This window comes from Panulirus ornatus, chromosome 64, assembly GCF_036320965.1.
Source record: "Panulirus ornatus isolate Po-2019 chromosome 64, ASM3632096v1, whole genome shotgun sequence".
Lineage (NCBI taxonomy): Eukaryota > Metazoa > Arthropoda > Malacostraca > Decapoda > Palinuridae > Panulirus > Panulirus ornatus.
In genome coordinates, this window is record NC_092287.1 from 4,097,079 (window position 1) to 4,121,473 (window position 24,395).

Below are 24,395 nucleotides of genomic sequence, written 5' to 3' on the forward strand. Positions count from 1 at the left end.
ATGTTATGTATATGTACGTGTATGGGCATTTAAGTTTGGTTTTTAAACAGAAACAGACAAACAAGCATAGGTGTAAGTTCAGAGGCACAATCTTTTTGTACATGACGTTGGATGCCATCAAGACCATAAGAAGCACTTTTCAGGCAGTCCAAAAAGAGATTACAAGAGGGGACATAAGATTAGTAAGAGGAGCATCAGGGAGTGAAGAATGTCAGAGTCATCCAAGGTGGAGTTAGAGGAGAAACAGGAACCAAAGACAGTTGCTTTGTCAACAGGAGAGACAGCTATAATACCAACAGAACAGAAATGTGAAGGAAAGGTATAGTGACAGAAGTTGGTAGAGATACCTTAGCTAAAGACCAGAAAGACCTATCAGTGGATGATGAGAGATTATTGCACTTCCTTTGAAAAAAGAAATGCTTCGCCTCACGCATAACGTACTTGCAGTGAGCCAGGGGAAGGAGTTTTTCCAAGCCTGATATGCCTGATCCCTTACCTGAATGGCCTTAGCACAGGAACAGTTGAAGCATGGATTGGATGAAGAGGTTGTGTTGGAGGAAAAGGGATTAAATGCTTCCATTCCCACAAGAATAACCTCTGCTATGTGTTTGCTGGAGACAGAAGCATCACCACATGAGAGTAATTTACCCAAGGAAAGTCAGAAAAGAAGTTATTCTAGTCAGCTTTGTTCAAGTGCTATTATTTATACTTAGAAGGGGCTGCTGGAGGGCAAGGTGCTGTTTGAATAGATATATTTATGAGAGTGTGAGCAGACAAACCAATTGGGGCAGATTGTGTATTAGCAGAAGGATGGGCTAGAGGTTGAAAAATAAACCGAGTGGTCACAGTGGTTAAGAATATGGGTAGGGATGGAGATGATTTGCTCATACTTATTTGCATTTTCCCACATTAGTGTCAAGAACAGAGGACTGAGTCTTGGAGGTAAAAATCCTCTCTTGGCCTCCTTCTCTGTTCCTTTTGGAAACTACAACAGGATTTCCAGTGCCCTGCTCCCACCCTTTTTAGTCACAGTCTATGATACTGGAATACATGGGTGATATTCTTTTTTTCTTTCTCCCCAAGGATTATGTAAAATAAATATATATATATATATATATATATATATATAAACCGCTCTTTTTTTATGTTCAATTGACAGATGTAATTCACATAAAACTATAGCATTTTTTTTTCTGTATGATTGAAAAAAAAATACTGTAATTGTAAATGTCCCACATGGAAAATTTGCATTCAAGATTATATACATGATTGTACCTAAAAAATTGTAGTTCATTTCTCTAAATAGCAAGTAACAGTACCCAAAATGAAAAAGCATCATATTCCTGGATGTCTAATTTTGTGTTCTGGCAAAGCAATAAACAGTGTTTTATAAAGCAACAGTGTTGAATATTTATGTGTCTAAATGTGCTATTAGTAACTTGAAAAATTTTAAATCATATACTAGTAACAAGAAAAAGTTTTCTCAGTTTTAAAGTCAATCTCTAATCAGTCCTGGACAATGTAATTATTTTCTGTAATGTTTTATAAAGTGGTATCATTGCATATCACATAACACTGCTTATTTCACAAACATTTCTAGTTCCTAATGTATAAATTTGATATTTGGCATCGATAAATATGAACTATAAACATTTTTTGAACCTTTTTTTTTTTTCCATTTCTTTTTGAACAAATGTTTCTAGTAAAATCGTTTTATTTGTATAATAGTTTCCTTGAAGCTATGAACATAAAAAATTAATTTTAATATCTTTGAAAAGAAAATTCTGCAATTTACATGAACTGATTAAAGTTGATTAATATTCAAGTATCACTTCTAACTCCGAGTAATAATTTCGAAGAATTGAAAGATTCTACTTTTGGAAAAAAAAAAAAAAAAAAAAAAAAAAAAGCGTTAAAACCAGTGTTACAAGTTTCATGTAGTCAACTGGTTACTAAGCAATAAATTCTATCATATACCTTCCCCTTCATAGCTTCCCCAAGTTTGATTTTGAACTTGTTTTTTATTTCTATTTGTAATGCGCTGCTGTTTGCCATCCTCAGCTTTATTTTCTGATTTCCACGTCATATCATCTATTTGGATGTTGGAATCAATGGATGTTTCAGTTTCCAATGCTTTTGGCTCAAAACTTCCTCCAGGACTCGTCATGGCAGGTAAGATACCTGTTGGAAAATAATTTTGAAATTAAGAAATAAAAATAGGTTTAGACAGTTTGAATTATATGTATTAACATGATGTACAACACAATAAAGGAACAACCCAGAAATGTTTGTATTTTTCTTTTTCTAAGTAGGTATTAGTTGGTAGGCAGCCAATGTCCAGGGAGGTATATTAACAGTACAATCCGCCTGGGTTATCAGGGTATGCACTAATGGCACTAGAGTTTACTACTTACAGAGAATATTGCCATGGCCACCCCCTGAGAGAATTCTAGGTAGGAACAGGCACAAAAGAACAGAGATAATTTATGAGTTTCCTCCTGCCATATAGCAGAATGGCTCATGAAAGAACTGAAACATGCAAATTAATACCCTCTCTCACACTGCTGCTCCAAGGATTCATCATGCTGCTAAAGAATGATTGTTAACTGTACTAATTTTATTAGTTTATACTATTACCTGAAGGAGGAGGAAGCCATTTCTGCTGCATTTCTTTGTGTGTCTCATTAAGAACAGCAGTAATCTTCGAAGTAACCTCGGCCTCCTGACTAGCAACAGTAATTTTTAATGGAATGTCATACTGTTGGTCCAAGCCAAGATAGCTGTCTGACATCACATATAATGTCAATACTGCATTCCCTGAAATAAAGGCAAATTTCTCATGTAAAAAGAGGTAATAAATTTGAATACATAAATATCATCATTTGTTTTGGAGTCTGACTGTCTTGATAATGTAATTTAAAAGTTTTCCTATCTTCCTACTTTCCTCAAAAAAGTAGAGTAAAATCTATGGAAAGTTATACTGAAAAATATAACACAGTAGGTTTTGAAATTTAAAAACAATGTGGTTTCATGCAAGCATGCGAGATTCTCTAGGATTTTCTTCAATCAACTGGGGTTAGAACCTAACCCTTGTCTTTCTTAGTTAATAAGGGAATATTGGCTCTCCCACCTGTTGCTATCTTCCTAACTAGTCAGATACTAGCAGGGGAATGCTGTCATTGACACCACTCATTACTGCCTACCTGGCAACTAAGATTTCACAGAAGGTATCAACCTAAAAGTGGTCACGGTTAGAAAAGATCATGGTGCACAAAAAAAGTTATATGTTTAAGGAGGGAGTGGTTAGGGAGGTCAATGCAAGAGTTTCGGGAATGAGAGGGCCTGGGAAGTGAGTCAGTTGTCATTTGCCGATAATACAGCACTGGTGGCTGATTCGAGTGAGAAACTGTAGAAGTTGGTGACTGAGTTTGGAAAAGAGTGCAAAAGGAGAGAGTGGAGTGTAAATGTGAATAAGAGCAAGGATCAGCAGGGTTGAGGGACGTGCAAAAGGAGAGACTTGAGAGTAAATGTGAATAAGAGCAAGGATTAGCAGGGTTGAGGGACAAGTTAGATAGGATGTAAGTTAGAATGGAGAAAAATTGGAGGAAGTGAAGTGTTTCAGATATCTGGGAATGACTTTGGCAGTGAATGGAATCATGGAAGTGGAAGTGAGTCACAGGGTGGGGGAGGGGGCGAAGATTCAGGGAGCAATGAAGAATGTGTAGAAGAAGAGAACATTATCTTGGAGAGCAAAAGTGGATATGTTTGAAGGAATAGTAGTTCCAACAATGTTATATGGATGCAAGGCATGGGCTATAGATAAGGTTGTTCGGAGGAGGGTGGTGTGCAAGGCATGGGCTATAGATAAGGTTGTTCGGAGGAGGGTGGATGTGTTGGAAATGAAATATTTGAGGACAATACGTGGTGTGAGGTGGTTTGATCAAGTAAGTAGTGAAAGGGTAAGAGAGATGTGTGGAAATAAAAAGTGTATGGTTGAGAGAGCAGAAGAGGGTATGTTGAAATGGTCTGAACATATGGAGAGAATGAGTGAGGAAAGATTGACAAAGAGGATATGCATCAGAGGTGGAGGGAACAAGGAGAAGCAGGAGACTAAACTGGAGGGGGAAGGATGGAGTGAAAAAGATTTTGAGTGATTGGGGCCTGAACATACAGGAGGGTGATAGGCGTGTAAGGATCAGAGTGAATTAGAACGATGTGGTATAGCCTAAGCTAGGTATCCATTTTATCTAACAACCCTAGGTGTGGATGAACAGCTGGGTGGACTATGAACCAAATGCCTCTGCCACGATTCAAACCTATGTTCTCAATCCTAGGCAGTCCGTGAATGTGTCACAATCAGTAACATTAACCATTACACCATGGAGGTCCATGACTGCTATCCTTAATTTATACTTCCACACTTCATTTTTCAGTATTTGACAGGAATCAGGAATCTGGGAAACTCAATAGTGGGTTCAGGTAGTTAAGAAATCAAGCTGGCCACTCCAAACAAAAGTAGCCAGTCCAGTACAGTTCATGTGTTAAACTAGTCAATAATTCTCACCCTCTACACACCAGTCTCCACCTTATGCAGCCATCAATGCTGACTCTCATGTTCATATTTATTTATTTATCATACTTTGTTGCTGTCTCCCGTGTTAGCGAGGTAGCGCAAGGAAACAGACGAAAGAATGGCCCAACCCATCCACATACACATGTATATACATACCCGTCCACATGCGCACATATACATACCTATACATCTCAATGTATACATATATATATACACACAGACATATACACATATACATAATTCATACTCTCTGTCCTCATTCATTCCCGTTGCCACCCCGCCACACATGAAATAACAACCCCCTCCCCCCCGCATGTGCGCGAGGTAGCACTAAGAAAAGACAACGAGGGCCACATTCGTTCACACTCAGTCTCTTGCTGTCATGTATAATTCACCGAAACCACAGCTACCTTTCCACGTCCAGGCCCCACAGAACTTTCCATGGTTTACCCCAGACGCTTCACATGCTCTGGTTCAATCCATTGACAGCACATTGACCCCGGTATACCACATCGTTCCCATTCACTCTATTCCTTGCACGCCTTTCACCCTACTGCATATTCAGGCCCCGATCACTCAAAATCTTTTTCACTCCATCTTTCCACCTCCAATTTGGTCTCCCACTTCTCTTTCCCTCCACCTCTGACACATATATCCTTTTTGTCAATCTTTCCTCACTCATTCTCTCCATGTGACCAAACCATTTCAAAACATGCTCTTCTCTCTCAACCACACTCTTTTTATTACCACACGTCTCTCTTACCCTTTCATTACTTACTCGATCAAACCACCTCACACCACATATTATCCTCAAACATCTCATTTTCAGCACATCCACCCCCTCTACACAACTCTATCTATAGCCCACGCCTTGCAACCATATATCATTGTTGGAACCACTATTCCTTCAAACATACCCATTTTTGCTTTCCAAGATAACGTTTTCTGGCTTCCACACATTTTTCAACGTTCCCAGAACTTTCACCCCCTCCCCCACCCTATGATTCACTTCCGCTTCTATGGTTCCATCCGTTGCCAAATCCACTCCCAGATATCTAAAACACTTCACTTCCTCCAGTTTTTCTCCATTCAAACTTACCTCCCAATTGCCTTGTCCCTCAGCCCTACTGTACCTAATAACTCTCATGTTCAGTCTGTCCAAATACAAGTCTGGAACCACTTTTGTTTGTTATATAACCTTACAATATAAATTCTGGTGTTTAAGGTTTCCAAGAATGGAAATGTATTTCACTTCCTGCAAGTTTGTATGAAAGCAGAGGATTTGTCTCTTCTTAAGCACTTGAGTGTCTGACTGTTGCCTGAGATTTAATGAAAATACTATTATGCAATCAACAGTGTTGATAGAGAAACAAACTTTTTCTCTTCACTACAACTTTAGCATGAATATCTTTCTTTGGCTGGATCCACATATTATACTTAAAGACAATACTAAACTACCTGTAATATCTGGTGTCCTAAAGGAAAGCATTTGTGTTGATCTGCCACGTACAGGTGGTACTCTCTTCAATGCCAGTAGCTCTCCAGATTCTACTTCACCCAACACTACAAACCAGCCCTCATCCTTTGCCTTTGGGAACTTCGGTGCACAAACGCGGAAGTCTCGAGTCTGCATTAAAAACAGGTTTCCATGTTTCTTTTGCAAGATGAAGTATATCACTGGTTTTCTTTACAACAGCAAAACATACTTATCAAATCAGGAAAATATGTAAACTGAAAAGAAATGAGAATAAAAAAGTATGGCCTTTTATATTAAAAATGAAACTGCAAATAAGAAGAGGAAAAAAAGTTAATAAATCATAAAGTGATGGAATAAGACTGGAAACTTTCAGTGCCAGCAAGATCAACCCTTAAATGCTGGGTATATCACTGATGATTTACCTGGTACATGGAGCTGTCATATCAAGTGTTAATATTTCCGGGAGTATTTTGAACTCCCTGCTATTATTCTGGCATATGCATGGCTCCCAAGTGCTGCCATGGCCACTGCAGGCATTTGCTTCATGCAACTACCACCTTCTGGAAGCAAATCTAAAGTGCAGATATGTATGTAAATTATATAATACTTGATCACCATTTCACACTTTAGCAAGGTAGCGCCAGGAAACAGACAAAGAAAGACCCAGCCTACTACTAACTAACCACTAGGCTATGATCGCCTAGCGGGTAGCATTCTCTAATACCAAGTAGGGGGTCCTGAATATATAGGAGAGTGAGAGGCATGGAAGGAACATATAATATATATATATATTATATGGTTGTGAGGCATGGGCTATAGATAGGGTTGTGTGGAGGAGGGTGGATGTGTTGGAAATGAAATGTTTGAGGACAATATGTGGTGTGAGGTGGTTTGATCGAGTAAGTAATGAAAGGGTAAGAGAGATGTGTGGTAATAAAAAGAGTGTGGTTGAGAGAACAGAAGAGGATGTGTTGAAATGGTTTGGTCACATGGAGAGAACGAGTGAGGAAAGATTGACAAAGAGGATATATGTGTCAGAGGTAGAGGGAATGAGAAGTGGGAGATCAAACTGGAGGTGGACGGATGGAGTGAAAAAAGATTTTGAGTGATCAGAGCCTGAAGATGCAAGAGGGTGAAAGGCATGCAAAGGATAGAGTGAATTGTAATGATGTGGTATACTGGGGTCGATGTGCTGTCAATGGATTGAACCAGGGCATGTGAAGCATCTGGGGTAAACCATGGAAAGTTTTGTGGGGTCTGGATTAGAAAAGGGAGCTGTGGTTTCAGTGCATTACACATGACAGCTAGAGACTGAGTGTGAACGAATGTGGACTTTTTGTCTTTTTGTAGTGCTACCTCACGGGGTGTGTGTGTGTGCTATTTCATGTGTGGCAGGGTGGTGATGGGAATGGATGATGGCAGCAAGTATGAATATGTTTATGTCTGTGTATGTATATGTATGTATACATTGAAATGTATAGGCTTGTATATGTGCATGTAAGGGCGTCTATTTATATACATGAGTAGGTGGGTGGGTTGGGCCTTTCTTTTGTCTGTTTCCTTGTGCTACCTTGTTAACACAAGAGACGACGATTAAATATAATAAAATAAATGTAACTGTTTGTGGGGCTTGGCTTTGGATGGTGGACTTTGGTTTTGGTGTAGTATACATATGCAGTGGAGTGTGAATTTGTGCAAATAAAAAGCCACTGTTTATCTGTTCCTGAACCTAATTTGTTAAAGCAAAAGAAGAGAAATTGTTCTGGAAAAAAAATATTTACCTTGTTGACCCGGTGAAGATTGACAACCAGAGTATATTCCTGATCTGCATGAACCTGAATCCAGTCACTGTCTTTACGATTCTCCTCTGTGTAAAATATAAAACAAAAAGTTTAAAGAAATAAAGACTACCAAAAGCATCCACTGTACAGGGAAAGAAATATAAAATCAGAAAGCCAATGAGAATTGAAGAAGAATTGGGCCTGCTCAAGTGGTCATATTCTATGTCACTAACCCATCCAATATCCTAACATAACACTACAATTTAAATTAAAGAATAGGACAGAAAGTATAATCAAGTTAATAACCAGCTAATGCAGGGAGTGGGAATTATTCTATCTTTTTTGAGAGAATGAGCACTTCCAAGATTTCTAATGGTTATCTTGGGGCTTCCTGAAATACAATGTCTATCAATTCTAGTGAAGCATGGCCCAACTTCAGCAGCACATTGTCCACTGTCTTACAAAATGCTTCAAACTGATATGGACGTGAACCTTCTTTTCCAACCCAACACCTACATTGCACCTGTAAATCCTCATGTGTTTAATAAGTAAAATAGTCAAGTACTGGTGTTTTACCAATAATAAAAGGAGGAGCAGGCGTACATGCTTTTTTCTAAATGGATAAGATGGATTTACTCACTTTCAGAGGCTCCTCAGGTCAGTATGTTACACTGGAATCCTTAACATATATGATGAAGATCAAGACAAGGCAACAAAAACATTCAAAGCAGATTGCCATGATATCTAAGTTGGAGAGGAGAATGGGGGAAAGCAAAAAAAAATTATTAAAATCAAAGTAGACCTGAGGATGATGATTTATATGAAGTACAGATTCATTGATGAAAGCAACTGAATCTGCTTTAATTTATGGGTTTAAAACCTAGCTAAATCAAGCTTATTTACATGTAACTAAGATCTCATTAAACCTAGAGGGTCTTAAAGAAGAAAGTTTATGACAACCCTAAATAATCCAAGCCAATACATTCAACTGTAAAACATAATGCTCATTACCCAACTTTATAAAAGACTTGTAAGAGTTAAAAGGTTAAGCAAAGGAGAGAAGAATACAAAATACGTAAATGGAAAGTTAAGAAGCTGATAGAGGAAAGCAAAGAGTAGATGAAGATTTTGGAAGGAAGTTACATGAAAAGTTTCAGGATAATAAGAAACTATACTGGAAGGAGGTGAAAAAGGAAAGAGGTGGATGTAAGAGTGGAAAAGTTAATGTGAGAAGTATGGAAGGGGAGTTGCTGAATCCAAAGGAGGAAGTATGATAGTACAACTTAAGGGGTTGGTGTGAGCAGATGACCACCTGTGACATAGGCAAATAAGATGGAGGGAGAGAAACAGTGGAAGAATGTGTGGAATGGTGTATGCGAGAGAGGCATGTGAGGACAGAGATAAGTGGATGCAAGTTCCTGGCGGGAAAAGGCATCAAAGATATAGATATATAGATAGAAAAGGTCAAGCCACTGTAATTCATATCTATCCACACTGTTTTATGTTCACTTCTAGGGGAAGTATTTTCATTATGAAATCAATCTTACAGCAGAAGCCCCTGAATGAACCTAAGGAAAGAAATACCTGCCCTCCTCTGGACCACACTGATGTGCTTAATCTATTGACATTCAGCCATATCCATAAGAGAGCGAGCCCGTAAGTTCCAATAAAAGGCTGGAAGTCTTCAAAGTGCACTGCTTCCCAGTCTTCTGATGAGCCATATACACAGTAAGTGTGTATGTTGTCTTAGAACTACCCTTAACACCTGAAGATGCTATTTTTTTTTTCTGAGGTAGCTTAATGTCAACAGCATTATTATTAAAAAACCTGGTAGCAGATGGGCCTAAAGTCCAATCAATTTTCTGATAAAGTTTGGACAGTTAGTGCAAACCTTCAGGAATAATTCCTATAGAGTAAAAATTTACATAAATCTTAGACTATTCAAATAAAAGTATATGGCCTATTCAAGACAGGATGCAATGGTAAAATAGAAATTGACAAGAATGCCTGTTCCCACTTTACTATTTCTGAAGTTACTCTCATTAATTTTCTGGCCACTAAAATAGTCAATCTCTGTTTGCTTCAGCTCGATCTGCTAAGCACGAGTTGTGACCAGTCACCAGCAAGGATGACAATACTTCATGGATATAAAAAAAATCAGATATCATTATTGTCCAAGACCTAAGTGATAAGGAAAAAAGGGAAAATATCTTCGGGATATCATAAAATTATAGAACATAATCTACGGTATCTATCCTTCAAACTGCAGTACTGATATTCGTACAAAATTATGCTCTAAATATATGAACTTATGAGAGTACATTAATACTCTTAGATTTTTGTACTAAATAATGTAGCCAACATTATCATTCACTACAAGTTAAGAGTATGTTATACTAATCTATTCCACATGGACAAACATTTTATGCACTGATAAATAATAGTACAATACCGCAATCTTCCACACAATATGTAAATCCTCTATTGAGAAGAAAAATATTCCTATATGCAGAATTTCCAAGAAACATCTGCATGCAAGTACACTGTCACAACATAAAACTTGAGACAAAGTTTCTTACCATTCATCTTGATATTAACCTTGGCTTGAAACTCATTTTCATTACTGCCCCATGTGCCTTTCACTGTAATGTTAACATTCAAGATAGGCAGCTGCTGAAGAGTCTTGAACACATTCTCTATTTGGCTCTCCTCCAATTCTTGACGTAACATTGCTGCTAGCTTCTCATATTTCCCACCTATAACGTGCACTAGTTCTGGCAGACACTGGATACTGCTGCCTCTATGTCTGCAGAGAAGGTATAGTTGACTGAAGAAGAACAATTTTCAGAGGAATTGCTGTATTATATATATTTTCATGAACTTTCCCTTCTATGTGGGGTATATGAAATGAACATATGCCTCTTGTGGGAATTAATTTTGCAGACCTGCAGTCCCCAAGCTTAACACCACAAGTTGGTAAAGGCATGGGACACCTAATTTCCTGGGATAGGCTTGCTACCATACAACCTTTAAAGTACTGTAAAGGTTTTACCTAGAATGAAAAGACGACAACTAATATAATGGCATTATAATGTAGTGATTTGAATTTTTTCAGTATCATATAAAATTTCCATAAAGAATCTCCTGAGGTAAAAATACTGTAACTCTTAAAATTCAACAAAAAAAATTTCATGAAAAATTTTATAAGTTACTGAAAAGGTAATAAAACTGCCTGCGTATGTAAGCTATATCTAAGGGTGGCCCTATAACCTTGCATGACTTCAAAACTCTCCTGCTGAACCTAATAACCTTGCTCTTCTTCACATTTACTCTCAACTTTCTCCTTTCTCACACTTTTCCAAACTCAGTCATCAACCTCTGCAGTTTCTCACTCAAATCAGCCACTTCCAGGCCTTTCATCCCCAACATACTGCATACTTGCCCCTCTCCCCAAAACTCTTTCATTTACCCCCTAACCACACCCTCCATAAACTAATTAAACGACCATGGCGACATCACACACCCCTGCTGCACACTGATCTTCACTGGGAACCAATCACTCTCTTCCTACTCGTACACATGCTTTACACCCTTGATAAAATCTTCTCACCGTTTCCAGCAGCTTACTGCCCACACCATATATTCTTAAGACCTTCCACAAAGCATCTCTATCATCCCTATCATATACCTTCTCCAGATCCATAAAAGCCACATACAAATCCACTGTTTTTCTAAGTATTTCTCACACACATTCATCAGAGTAAAAACTTGGTCCACACATCCTCACCACTTCCGAAACCACACTGCTCCTCCCAGATCTGATGCTCTGTACATGCCTTCACCCTCTCAATTAATACCCTCCCATACAATTTTCCAGGTATACTCAACAAACATGTCTCTGTAGGTTGAACACTCACCTCTATCCCCTTTGCCTTTGAACAATGGCACTATACATGCATTCTGCCAATCCTCAGGCACCTCACCATGATCCATACATACAATGAATATCCTTACCAACCAACCAACAACGCAGTCACCCTCTTTCTCAATAAATTCCACTGCAATACCATCCACTCCTGTCACCTTGCTAGATTTCATCTTCTGGGAGGCTTTCATCACCAATAGTCTCTTCACTAAACAGCTCTCCTTGACTCTCTCACTTAACACACCACCCCGACCAAAACACCCCACATCTACCCCTCTATCATCAAAAACATTCAACAACCTTCAAAATACTTACTCCATCTCTACCTAGAAATCTCATGTGTACCACTTTTCTTGTGTCCTCACTCATACTCTTAATATGTCCAGACCATTTCAACATATATATTTCAGCTCCTTCAACCACACTTTTTTTTTGTTACCAAACCTCTCTCTTACCCTTTTATTACTTACTCAAACCACTTCACACATGTTGTTCTCATGCAATTTATAAAACTATAACAAAAGGCATTTGCCTCATCCACACAGACTTACCACTCACTTTAACATTAAAAAATTAACATGAGCCTTAAATCTATTGAAACACCCTTGACTGGCCACAAATTACCATACTTTCCTTTAATGCCTATGAAGAGACTTCTAGCCTTCACTTGTATCACCATGAGACTTAGTGGTAAACAATACTGAATCTGATCTTACATCCTTAAAGTTAATTTCTCCATCTCATATAGATAGCACTAGCTTGCTTATTGGTTATGACACTTGATTTTAAAGGTGTGTCCAACTTTTGTCCATTTTGAGATTTGAGCAGTTGATGAACATGGAACTCGGACATATGTCGGGGAGTGGCTGTATATGTTATGTAATTCAATATAATACAGGTTGTACCTCTCTAATCCTGTGCTCTGTGGTCTGGCAACTTTCGTGGTCCAGCACATTTTGCTGTTAGCAGCGCAAAGGTGTCAAAATCTGTTTACACTGCAACCGAGCTAATTAACAATCTAGTTAATTTCTTATATGAAGCTGTATTTTAGCTCTTCAGGATGTCATCCAAGAGACCAAGATGGTGCTAATGCTAATAAGCCTAAGCATTAATAATTACCTATGCTTGAGAAGGTGGCATTACTGAAAAAATTAGACATGTCCTATATATAATACATGTGAAGATACTCTTCATTACACATTTTCATAACAAAAGAACTAAAGACAATATGTTTACAAGGAAATATATTAAACTAACTTAAAACAATACAGAGAATCCGAGTTGATGTGTGGGAGAGTAAGGAGAGAATTATCAGTATGCCATCGAGCCTGCGTAACCATCTGCATTAAAACTTGAACCTGGAGAGCAGCTGCGAGCCACCCTGCACATCCACATATGTCTAACATGGCCTGAAAAGAAGGAAACAATCCATAGTAATTACAATACAAAAGAGTAAAATATCAATTGCAATACTTTATGAATACAGTATCATTGCCATATTGAGGATACCTCACCAAATTCTGCATTTTCATATCTATGAAAATAAGGTTCATGAAGGTACAGCACTGTATATCCACTTGAACTCAGAAAAAGACAAAGATAACAATAGCAAAACCTCCGATATGTTATTGAGACATAGTATGTATCAATTCCGTACAACAGATATACACAAAATGGTACACACAATTCACAAAGGGGGATCCAAAACAATATAGTCAATCAATCTCACAATATATAATTGAGATTTAAGAAGGGGTGATAAAGAAACAAATTATGGAACATCCTGTTAGAAATGACTTCATAAATGAGGGCCAGTACAGAGAGATCTATACTAGATAAAAGAATGAAAACAAAACTACTAGATTACTAGAGGTTGTAAAACTCTCATGCAAGGGATGAGAATGGTCACCATTTTTTTTCTAAATTCTACTAATGCAAAAGCATTTGACAAAGTAATATACTGAGTGTTATTACAGAAAGTGTTAGGAAAATGTATAAGGAAAACTAGGAAAATAGATTGAAAGGTTTTTCACCAACAGAAAATTCAGAGTACAGGCAAACAGAGGTGTGTCTGATGAAACAGACATGCTTTCTGGTGTATTACTTTCAATAAATTTTATAATCATGAATTCATATTGACACAGGGAAATACTGAAAATCTAGTCTTGTGTTTTGCAGATGACACAGTAAAACAGTGGGTACAGAAAAAGACCAGAAAAAATTAAACAATGGGGATAGTGGAGAAAGAATACTTCCAACATATTCCCTGCGTGTCATAGAATGCAACTAAAAGGGGAGGGAGCGGGGGGCTGGAAATTCTCCCCTCTTGTTTTCAATTTTCCAAAAGAAGGAACAGGAAAGAGGGCCAAGTGCTCAGACCTCTGTTCTTAATGCTACCTCGCTAACACGAAATGGCAAATGGTATGAAAAAAATTAAACAAAGACCTAGATGTTATCTATCATAAGTTCTGCCTACTTGTGTCACCTGCAAAACATCTACTTACACTATTTCTTATATCCTTTTCTATATCTGATATGACAACTGATGAAAAAATATTGCAAGTAATCCAGCTCCCTGTGCTACACTAAAAGAACATCATCATAATCACACCCCTGATTTTTCTGTTAGTTAAAAACTCTTCAATCCAAAATCCTAATTTGCCTTTAATGTTTTGTTTTGCAACTTTTTCTACGAGCACTATAATTCACTTTGTCATACACTTTTTCAAAATCTAGAAAAATGTCCAATCTCTTCCACTGTGTTAAAGTTTCATAAATGTCATTATACTTTATCAGTTACTATTATTGAATACTTTTACCAGATAAAAATGTGTGCCATCCTTCATTCCTTAAATTGTTTTTAATAATGTGTTCAATTATTTATTCATTCATCACCCTTTCAAATATTCTAATTATATGAGAGTAAATATGAATGAGCAAGGTTATTAGGTACAGTAGGGTTGAGGGACAAGTCAACTGGGAGGTAAGTTTGAATGGAGAAAAACTGGAGGAAGTGAAGTATTTTAGATATCTGGGAGTGGATTGGGCAGCGGATGGAACCATGGAAGCGGAAATGAATCATAGGGTGGGGAGGGGGCGAAAGTTCTGGGAGCGTTGAAAAATGTGTGGAAGTTGAGAACGTTATCTTGGGAAGCAAAAATGGGTAAGTTTGAAGGAATAGTGGTTCCAACAATGTTATATTGTTGTGAGGTGTGGGCTATAGATATAGTTGTGCGGAGGAGGGTGGATGTGCTGGAAATGAGATGTTTGGGGACAATATGTGGTGTGAGGTGGTTTGATCAAGTAAGTAATGAAAGGGTAAGAGAGATGTGTGGTAATAAAAAGAGTGTGGTTGAGAGAGCAGAAGAGGGTGTATTGAAAAGGTTGGTCACATGGAAAGAATGAGTGAGGAAAGATTGACAAAGAGGATATATGTGTCAGAGGTGGAGGGAACGAGGAGAAGTGGGAGACCAAATTGGAGGTGGAAAGATGGAGTGAAAAAGATTTTGAGTGATCGGGGCCTGAACATGCAGGAGGGTGAAAGCCGTGCAAGGAATAGTGTGAATTGGAATGATGTGGTATACCGGGGTCGACATGCTGTCAATGGACTGAACCAGGCACATGAAGCGTCTGGGGTAAACCATGAAAAGTTTTGTGGGGCCTGGATGTAGAAAGGGAGCTGTGGTTTCGGTGCATTTTACATGACAGTTAGAGACTGAGTGTGAATGAATGTAGCCTTTGTTGTCTTTTCCTAGCATTACTTCGTGCACATGCAGGGGGAGAGGGTTAGCATTTCATGTGTGGCGGGGAGGCGACAGGAATGAATAAGGGCAAACAGTATGAATTATGTACATGTGTATATATGTATATGTCTGAGTGTGTATATATATGTATATGTCTGAGTTTGTATGTAGCATTTATGGATCTGGAGAAGGCATATGATAGAGTTGATAGAGATGCTCTGTGGAAGGTATTAAGAATATATGGTGTGGGAGGCAAGTTGTTAGAAGCAGTGAAAAGTTTTTATCGAGGATGTAAGGCATGTGTACGTGTAGGAAGAGAGGAAAGTGATTGGTTCTCAGTGAATGTAGGTTTGCGGCAGGGGTGTGTGATGTCTCCATGGTTGTTTAATTTGTTTATGGATGGGGTTGTAAGGGAGGTAAATGCAAGAGTCCTGGAAAGAGGGGCAAGTATGAAGTCTGTTGGGGATGAGAGAGCTTGGGAAGTGAGTCAGTTGTTGTTCGCTGATGATACAGCGCTGGTGGCTGATTCATGTGAGAAACTGCAGAAGCTGGTGACTGAGTTTGGTAAAGTGTGTGGAAGAAGAAAGTTGAGAGTAAATGTGAATAAGAGCAAGGTTATTAGGTACAGTAGGGGTGAGGGTCAAGTCAATTGGGAGGTGAGTTTGAATGGAGAAAAACTGGAGGAAGTGAAGTGTTTTAGATATCTGGGAGTGGATCTGTCAGCGGATGGAACCATGGAAGCGGAAGTGGATCATAGGGTGGGGGAGGGGGCGAAAATTTTGGGAGCCTTGAAAAATGTGTGGAAGTCGAGAACATTATCTCGGAAAGCAAAAATGGGTATGTTTGAGGGAATAGTGGTTCCAACAATGTTGTATGGTTGCGAGGCGTGGGCTATGGATAGAGATGTGCGCAGGAGGATGGATGTGCTGGAAATGAGATGTTTGAGGACAATGTGTGGTGTGAGGTGGTTTGATCGAGTAAGTAACGTAAGGGTAAGAGAGATGTGTGGAAATAAAAAGAGCGTGGTTGAGAGAGCAGAAGAGGGTGTTTTGAAATGGTTTGGGCACATGGAGAGAATGAGTGAGGAGAGATTGACCAAGAGGATATATGTGTCGGAGGTGGAGGGAACGAGGAGAAGAGGGAGACCAAATTGGAGGTGGAAAGATGGAGTGAAAAGGATTTTGTGTGATCGGGGCCTGAACATGCAGGAGGGTGAAAGGAGGGCAAGAAATAGAGTGAATTGGAGTCATGTGGTATACAGGGGTTGACGTGCTGTCAGTGGATTGAAGCAAGGCATGTGAAGCGTCTGGGGTAAACCATGGAAGGCTGTGTAGGTATGTATATTTGCGTGTGTGGACGTGTGTATGTACATGTGTATGGGGGGGGGGGGGGGGGGGGTTGGGCCATTTCTTTCGTCTGTTTCCTTGCGCTACCTCGCAAACGCGGGAGACAGCGACAAAGTATAAAAAAAAAAAAAAAAAAAAAAAATGTCTGAGTGTGTATATATATGTATACGTTGAGATGTATAGGTATAAATATATGCGTGTGTGGACACGTATGTATATACATGTGTATGTGGGTGGGCTGGGCCATTCTTTTGTCTGTTTCCTTGCGCTACCTCGCTAATGCGGGAGACAGCGACAAAGTATAATAAAATAATAAAATATAAAAAGAGAATAAAGTTTTGACCATATGCTATCTATTCTTCAACTTTTTAAAATCTTTATACGCAGCAAACATTTCTAAACCTTTTATTATAAAATCCCCATTTGCAACTTATAATAAAAGCAACTTATAATCAAAGCCTTTGACTTTTACCAGAAAACGACTATTAAGCTTTCTGTCCCGACACTGTAATTATATTCATCTGCAACTACTGTCTTATCGGCAAAAATTCTTGAAAGTAATAAAGTTTTAAATCTTATGAAAATCAAATTAATGTATCACAGGAAGAGACTATGAAGGTTTTACCATGTGTTATCCAATCTACAACTTTTGAAAATCAACACATTAAAATTTCTAAACTTTTTATTATATAATCCCCACAAGCAGTAATGCAATCTGCTATGCTCTTGTAAACGTATATACTAAACTCTTTATCTGAAAACTACTATCAAGTTATCTCTCCTAACAATGTAATCACTTGTCTCTACATCACATGTCTTACCTGCAAAATTCTTATAGCTTGGTCAAGAACAGACTTCGTGTCAGTGAGGTAGTCTACACATGGTAATGGAAGACGGGACATGTGAGCTTGCAGTAAAAGGTGAGCCTTTGTGTGTGATGAGTCATAGGTGTATGGATTTACCTCAATGGGACAAGATTTGGCTAGCTCCCCATTCATGTTATCTTCATTGTGACGAACTGGCAATTCATCATACTCATGAACCTGGAATAAATAGCAAGATGAAGTACACTATCACTGTTAATATATTATATATTTTTCAGTCTAGCTTTCTAAATCTTACCTAGAGATACAAGTCCACAATACCGTATTTATGAAAACTTATCACCTGTATATTAAACTTCTCTGAATATTTCCAATAGTGTATAAGGTCATGATAGTTTATGTAACTAAATACAAAAACTGACCTGTGTGAGAAGGTCCAGAAGGTCTTCCATGAGAAGTGTGGGATTAAGTTTTTCCTGAAACATCTGAATGGTTTGATGTGACAAATAGTAGAATGAGGCAATGCACCCCAAAGGAGTTGCTTGTACAGCACGGTTATCCTGAAAGAAAACAAAGAACTACAGTACACACTCCATGGTGTAGTGGTTAACAAAACTGAACATGAATCAGCAGATGCCAACACAAGGTCAGGCATGCTTGGGTTTTAACTCTAGGCCTGGTGGTCAGTCTCCACCCAACCCAAGTGTTCATCCTTCCCTAAAGGATGGTTGATTAATGGGTATCTGGCTTTGGTTGGTGTGTGTGTGTGTGCATATATACATGAGTAAAGATGATATATGTAAACAAGGTTTAGAAATGGGATAACAGAAGTGCAAAACTTTCTCCCTGTGCTACACAAATGATAATTACACAATATCCTGTCTTAGCCATTTTCCTCAATTTTAGCTTCATAATTTGAAAAAAAAAAAAGAAAAATCAAGTCATGGGGAAATCAAATATTGATATACTACATTTTTATTTATTTATTTTACTTTGTCGCTGTCTCCCATGTTAGCGAGGTAGTGCAAGGAAACAGACGAAAAAATGGCCCAACCCACCTACATACTTATGTATATACATACACGTCCACACACAGCACATATACATACCTATACATCTCAACGTATACATATATATACACACACAGACATATACATATATACACATGTACAAAATTCATACTGTCTGCCCTTATTCATTCCTGTCGCCATCCCGCCACACATGAAATGACAACCCCTTTCCCCCACATGTGTGCGAGGTAGCGCTAGGAAAAGACAACAAAGGCCACATTCGTGTACACTCAGTCTCTAGCTGTCATGTATAATACATATATACAAGTATTTTGATCATAAAAAATACTCCTTTATAAAAACATCTTGAAAGCTTTTGCTGTATCTAAAGCATGAAAGTGATACCAAGGAAGTGGTGGTGAAGGGTGTGTAAGCCACTGTCGAGTCTGAGACATCATTGAGTCACTAATAATACTACTGGTGTCAGGAAGAAACCAAGGTGACATCCAGTAGCCATACAAATGTCATCATACTAAAGGGCAGTTAACAAAATAACATGCAAAAAATTAATGCTACTATTATGACTTCCGGCATTCCCATTCTAGATTTCCTTTATGCTTCTTGGCGTTTCAGTTACAGAAACAAACTCAACCAAACGAAATGAGAAGATGGAAGAATGAAGAGGCTTTGGGGTATCAGGGCCTGAACATTCAGGAGGATGAGAAGCATGCACTTGATAAAATGAACTGGACTTATGTAGTACGGGAAGCAATATGCTGTCAATGGGATGAACCTTGGCAGTTTAAGCAGTGAGGGTGAACTATTCAGTAATTCTATATCCTTCACTTATTCTGTTTGTTCATTTACATTCATTCTGAAATTACATACATGTTTACTGAATTATCTACTTTCATTTGGAAATCACATCTATCTATATATACCTTGATGCTCATTCCCTCTGGGACCTCCCTCAAAAGGGTAGCCATTGTAAAAGAATGTCCATAATTGGTGAACTTCAGAGCCATTTTTTAGCCCCAAGTGCCTCACCCTTAACAGGCTACTGGCAGTGGGCAACTCTAATGGAGTGTTTCCAGAGGCTCTATCCAATGTTTCTACCAACTAATTCTGCCTAATGTGTCTACCTAATGTACCTACCTAAATCATATATGTGTGTGTGTATGTTTATTTAACTTTAAGAATGAAGAAAAATTAATACTTACAGCACCAACTTCAATACAGTAGGCATTTTCAAGGCAAGTTAAAGCTCTATCAATGATGGAGGACAAGAATGCATTCACAGCATTATCTTGCTTTGTTTCCTCTTCTAACTCCAGCCCATAATATGATGGATTCTGAAACAACCATTTCAAATCAATAAATGCTTTGCTGGAAACTTCAGATTCCTGTCGGACTACAAAATATTTTCAAAGCGAGATAGCCGTTGTTTGCTGATGACGCAGCACCAGTAATGGATTTGTGTGACACTGCAAAAGTTAGTGACTGAGTCTGATTAAGCTTGTGAAAGGAGTTGAGAGTAAATGTGAATAAAAGCAAGCTTATTAGGTTTAGCAAAGTAAAGGGACTAGTAGTTGGGGTGTGAGTATGAAAGGAGAAAATTTGGAGGAAATGAAGCATTTTAGACACCTGGGAGTGGACATGTAAGCAAATGAGGATGAGAAACAAAAGTGAGTCATATGGTAGGTTAGGGGGTGAAGATTCTGGGGGCACAGAAAAATGCATGGAGAGAGAGACTGTTATCTGGAGGGGCTATAGATCAGGATATTTTGAGGAGGATGGATGGGCTGGAAATGAAATGTTTAAGGACAGTATGTAGTGTGAGGTGGTTTGATAAGAAAGTAATAAAAAGAGAAAAAGGTACAGTAATAATTAGCGTGTGGTTGAAAGAGCTGAAAAAAGCAGGCTGAAATAGTTCGGACAAATGGAGAAAATTAGTAAGAAGAGGCTGACAAAGAGGATTTATCCATCACAAGTGAATGGGACAAGGAAAAGAGAGAGAACAAACTGGAAATGGAAAGATGGAGTGAAAAAGATTCTGAGTGCTTAGGGCTTGACCATGCAAGAGGATGAAATGTATGCATGGGATAGAATGAACTGGAACAATGTGGTATACAAGGGTCGATATGGTGTCAAGAGATTGAACCATGGCACATGAAGCAGCCAGGGGAATTTCTGGTTATGGGGCCTAGTTATGAATTGGGGGCTGTGATTTCAGTGCGATGCACATCCCAGTTATAGAATGGATGTGAGTGAATGAAGCTTTTCTGTACCTGGTGCTACCTCACTAATATGGGAAACAGTGAACAAATATAGAAATATGTAGTATTTTATTTCATCACACATAATCACTGTTTCCCATGTCAGAGAGGTAGTGCCAGGAAATAGACAAAGAATGGCCCATCCACTCAAATACACATATATATACATAAATGCCCATATATGCATATATACATACATATATATATATATCAACATATACATATATACACATGTCCATATTCATACCTGCTTGCCTTCATCCATTCCTTCTGCTACCCCGCCCCAAAGGAAACAGCATTGCTATACCTCGCTTCAGTGAGGTAGCACCCGGAAAACAGACAAAAAAAGCCACATTCGTTCACACTCAGTCTCTAGCTGTCATGTGTCATGCACCGAAACCACAGCTCCGTATCCATATCCAGGCCCCACAGACCTTTCCATGGATTATCCCAGATGTTTCACATGCCCTGATTCAGTCAACTGACAGCACATCGACCCCAGTATAACACATTGTTCCAATTCGCTCTATTCCTTGCACGCCTTTCGCCCTCCTGTATGCTCAGGCCATGATCGCTTAACCTTCCACCTCCGATTTGGTCTCCCGCTTCTTGTTCCCTTCACCTCTGACACATATATCCTCTTTGTCAATCTTTCCTCACTTATTCTCTTCATATGTCCAAACCAGATATATATATATTCATGAAGAGATTTTGTTAAATATATGATAAAACTTCAACCAGAAAAGTAATAGCAGATTGTAAGAAATGTCTGAAAAAACCACTGACAAACAAATTTAGAGGATGCTTGTGTGCTATTATGTTCTATATTACAGTTGAATTTAATGTACTGAATCTATATGAGTTCTACTGTATGAACAAGTTGTTATGAAGCAAGTATCAGATTAGAATCTTAATTGTTAAGCAGACTTTCCCATGTCACTGCTTATGCTGAACACGCCACCAAACCAATCCCACGTTCATGCTCTGTCAACTTCACATACTAATAGATGTACCCTAATTATGATTTCTACAGATATAAGGGACAAATATTACAAACCTACAAGCAGTAAGGATCATCTAAAACATTATAAAATTTCTCTGAAGCATTACATACAACTTATATTGCATATATCAGCCATGATTAAACTGTTATACCATTAATATTAAAATTTTATATCCTCTTGCAATAGATTATATGCCTTTGTGAATCTTTAGACATTTTTGTTGCCATGAATACATTGCCTCGCTTCTTCAAAGTCACGTTTAGAAAAGAGAGAATCTAACCTCCCAAGTTCAAGTAATGTTGTTGACTTTTCTAACAGAAAAGGATATATAGCATTTTTAAAAGTGCCTGTATACAATGAAATAATTTTCATTTTATCTTTCACCTGGACAAGCCTCCTGAAGAAATAGGTCCATGTGAGGTAGTCTAATGCCTCTTGTTTTGTGGTGATGGTTCCAGCAACAATCTCAGCATTCATGTGGTCTGCCAGGACATCCATTAAACTGCAATAAAAAATTACTATCAATAAAGTTATAATGAATGGAATGAGTGGAAGTTTAAAAATGTGGGGACATGGAGGATGTGGAGCACTATAGGCAACTGGGAGTGATGTGGCAGTGGTTGAAGCACAGAGGTCTGAAGTGAAATCACATAGTGGAAGTGAAAGGGGAACATCTATAAGGGCATGGTTGGGCATGTTTGAAGGTACAACAGTTCCAGCAGTGCAGTATGGGTGCAAATCTTGGGTAATAAGTGGAAGGCATGGGTTGATCAAATAATAAATTACACTGTCAGAGAGAGGTGTGACCAAGAGTGTAGTCCTGAAATGGCTTTAGCATATGAGGAGGACAAGTAATGAATCAAGAAAGATTGTTAAAGATCTATATATCAAAGTGGTGGATGTTAAGGGGAGGGATGGAGCGAAATGGAATGAAGAACGATTTGAGGCACTGCAGCCTAAGTGTTCAGGACAGCCAGAAGTGTGAACTGGACAGAATGAGTTGAAGCAGGGTGGTATGTGTACGCTGATGTCTCGTCAATAGGCTAAATGATGGCATATGAAGTGATCAGGGTATTAATCTAAGGGGCTTGACTGTAAGTGGTGTTTGGCTTCAATACAATGTGAAAGACAGATAACAAAAGAATGTAAGTTATGAGGCCATCATTCATTTGTTCCTGATGTTACCATGTTAAATAAGAAAAGGAAGGCAGCTAAGTTTACACCTGGCTCCTGTTTAACACTGGGGATGCATTCCTGGAAAATACAACTTACCAGTCACTGGGTGGTGAAACAAGAAACAAAATTCAATGAGTAAATTCATATCTGGAGGAGTTGTCTGGCTCATGTATCTGTCATGATGAGTTGAGGGTTGATCTACATATTCAAATGAAAAATGCAGTTTAAAAACTTCAGAAAATGAAATAACATATATACGAATGTTGCTTATGTAGTGGGCACGCCAAGGGTTCTGGCAATGTCAATATTACATAGTCCAGTAGCAAAATGCCTAAAAATGCCAAACTTACTTCTGAGCTGATACACCTCATCTTTCTAGAAGCACAAAACTCACTTGGGCACATTCCACTCATGGCAGTTTGGGGTTCAGGAGATTATATGAAATATTGCAATGTAAAAATGCAGGATATACATCCACCATAGTTCATGTGTGTCAAGCAATCACTAGTCACACTGATTGCTTGCTACTGCCACAAACTGTGTACTATCTTTGAAACCTTCAAATCAACTTACTCCAGGTGTCTTAAATTCATTACTCCCAGTAGCAAAGGATACACAATTCTTAAGAATGGCCTCATTCATTTACATCAGCTTTCAAGCTATTGTGTGTAATGCACCAATACCAGAGCCCCCTAAACACAGGCAAGCCCCATTAATCTTTCTGTGGTGTGGGGGGGTAAGAAGTTCATTATCTAAATAATTTCTTCATGGGTAACAAACAGTATACTGTGTAAGCCTTGGTGGCACTACCACCTGCCAGTAAATCTCACACAACAGTGACCACCTGTTATTGTTGCAAGTGGTTTCTTACATCTTTTTTGTCTACAATCCCCAATTTAATCTTTCAAGAGCACCTAAAGTTGAAGCATACCCTTCAAGTAAAAGACATATAATATGAATCAATTTTTACTTTTATATGCAACAGTATCTATCTGTGATTCCAAGAGAAAATTTTTGGATCTCATGAAAAGGTAAATTCTCCAGGTGAATAGCTTTTTCCTCCATCTTCCAGGAAACTGATACAGTAAAGTTTAACAAACTAGAATTAGCATATAACCGTATGCTGGGAAAAAAATGGGAAAGATAATCCACTCATCTAACTCCCTAATAGAAATGCAGTACTTCCAATATTTCTAAAATTGTTTCAGGCTTATCTTCAATGAACTTACACTGACCTTTATTAATCTGAAAGAACCATTC

The 24,395-nt window shown here is 38.4% G+C and overlaps 1 protein-coding gene across 1 annotated transcript in view; it reads right to left on the bottom strand.

Moving 5' to 3' along the window:
- Nucleotides 1–1,885: 1,885 nt before the first annotated feature.
- The window catches only part of LOC139746347 (activating signal cointegrator 1 complex subunit 3-like), a 114,433-nt gene continuing 91,923 nt past the window's right edge, over nt 1,886–24,395 (bottom strand). Inside the window, 10 exon segments of the mRNA XM_071657521.1 lie at nt 1,886–2,181; nt 2,638–2,817; nt 6,032–6,200; nt 7,832–7,917; nt 10,411–10,637; nt 13,014–13,165; nt 17,667–17,888; nt 18,092–18,229; nt 19,900–20,031; nt 22,344–22,461. Of these exon segments, the coding sequence (XP_071513622.1) occupies nt 1,970–2,181; nt 2,638–2,817; nt 6,032–6,200; nt 7,832–7,917; nt 10,411–10,637; nt 13,014–13,165; nt 17,667–17,888; nt 18,092–18,229; nt 19,900–20,031; nt 22,344–22,461 (1,636 nt within the window). The 3' untranslated portion in view covers nt 1,886–1,969.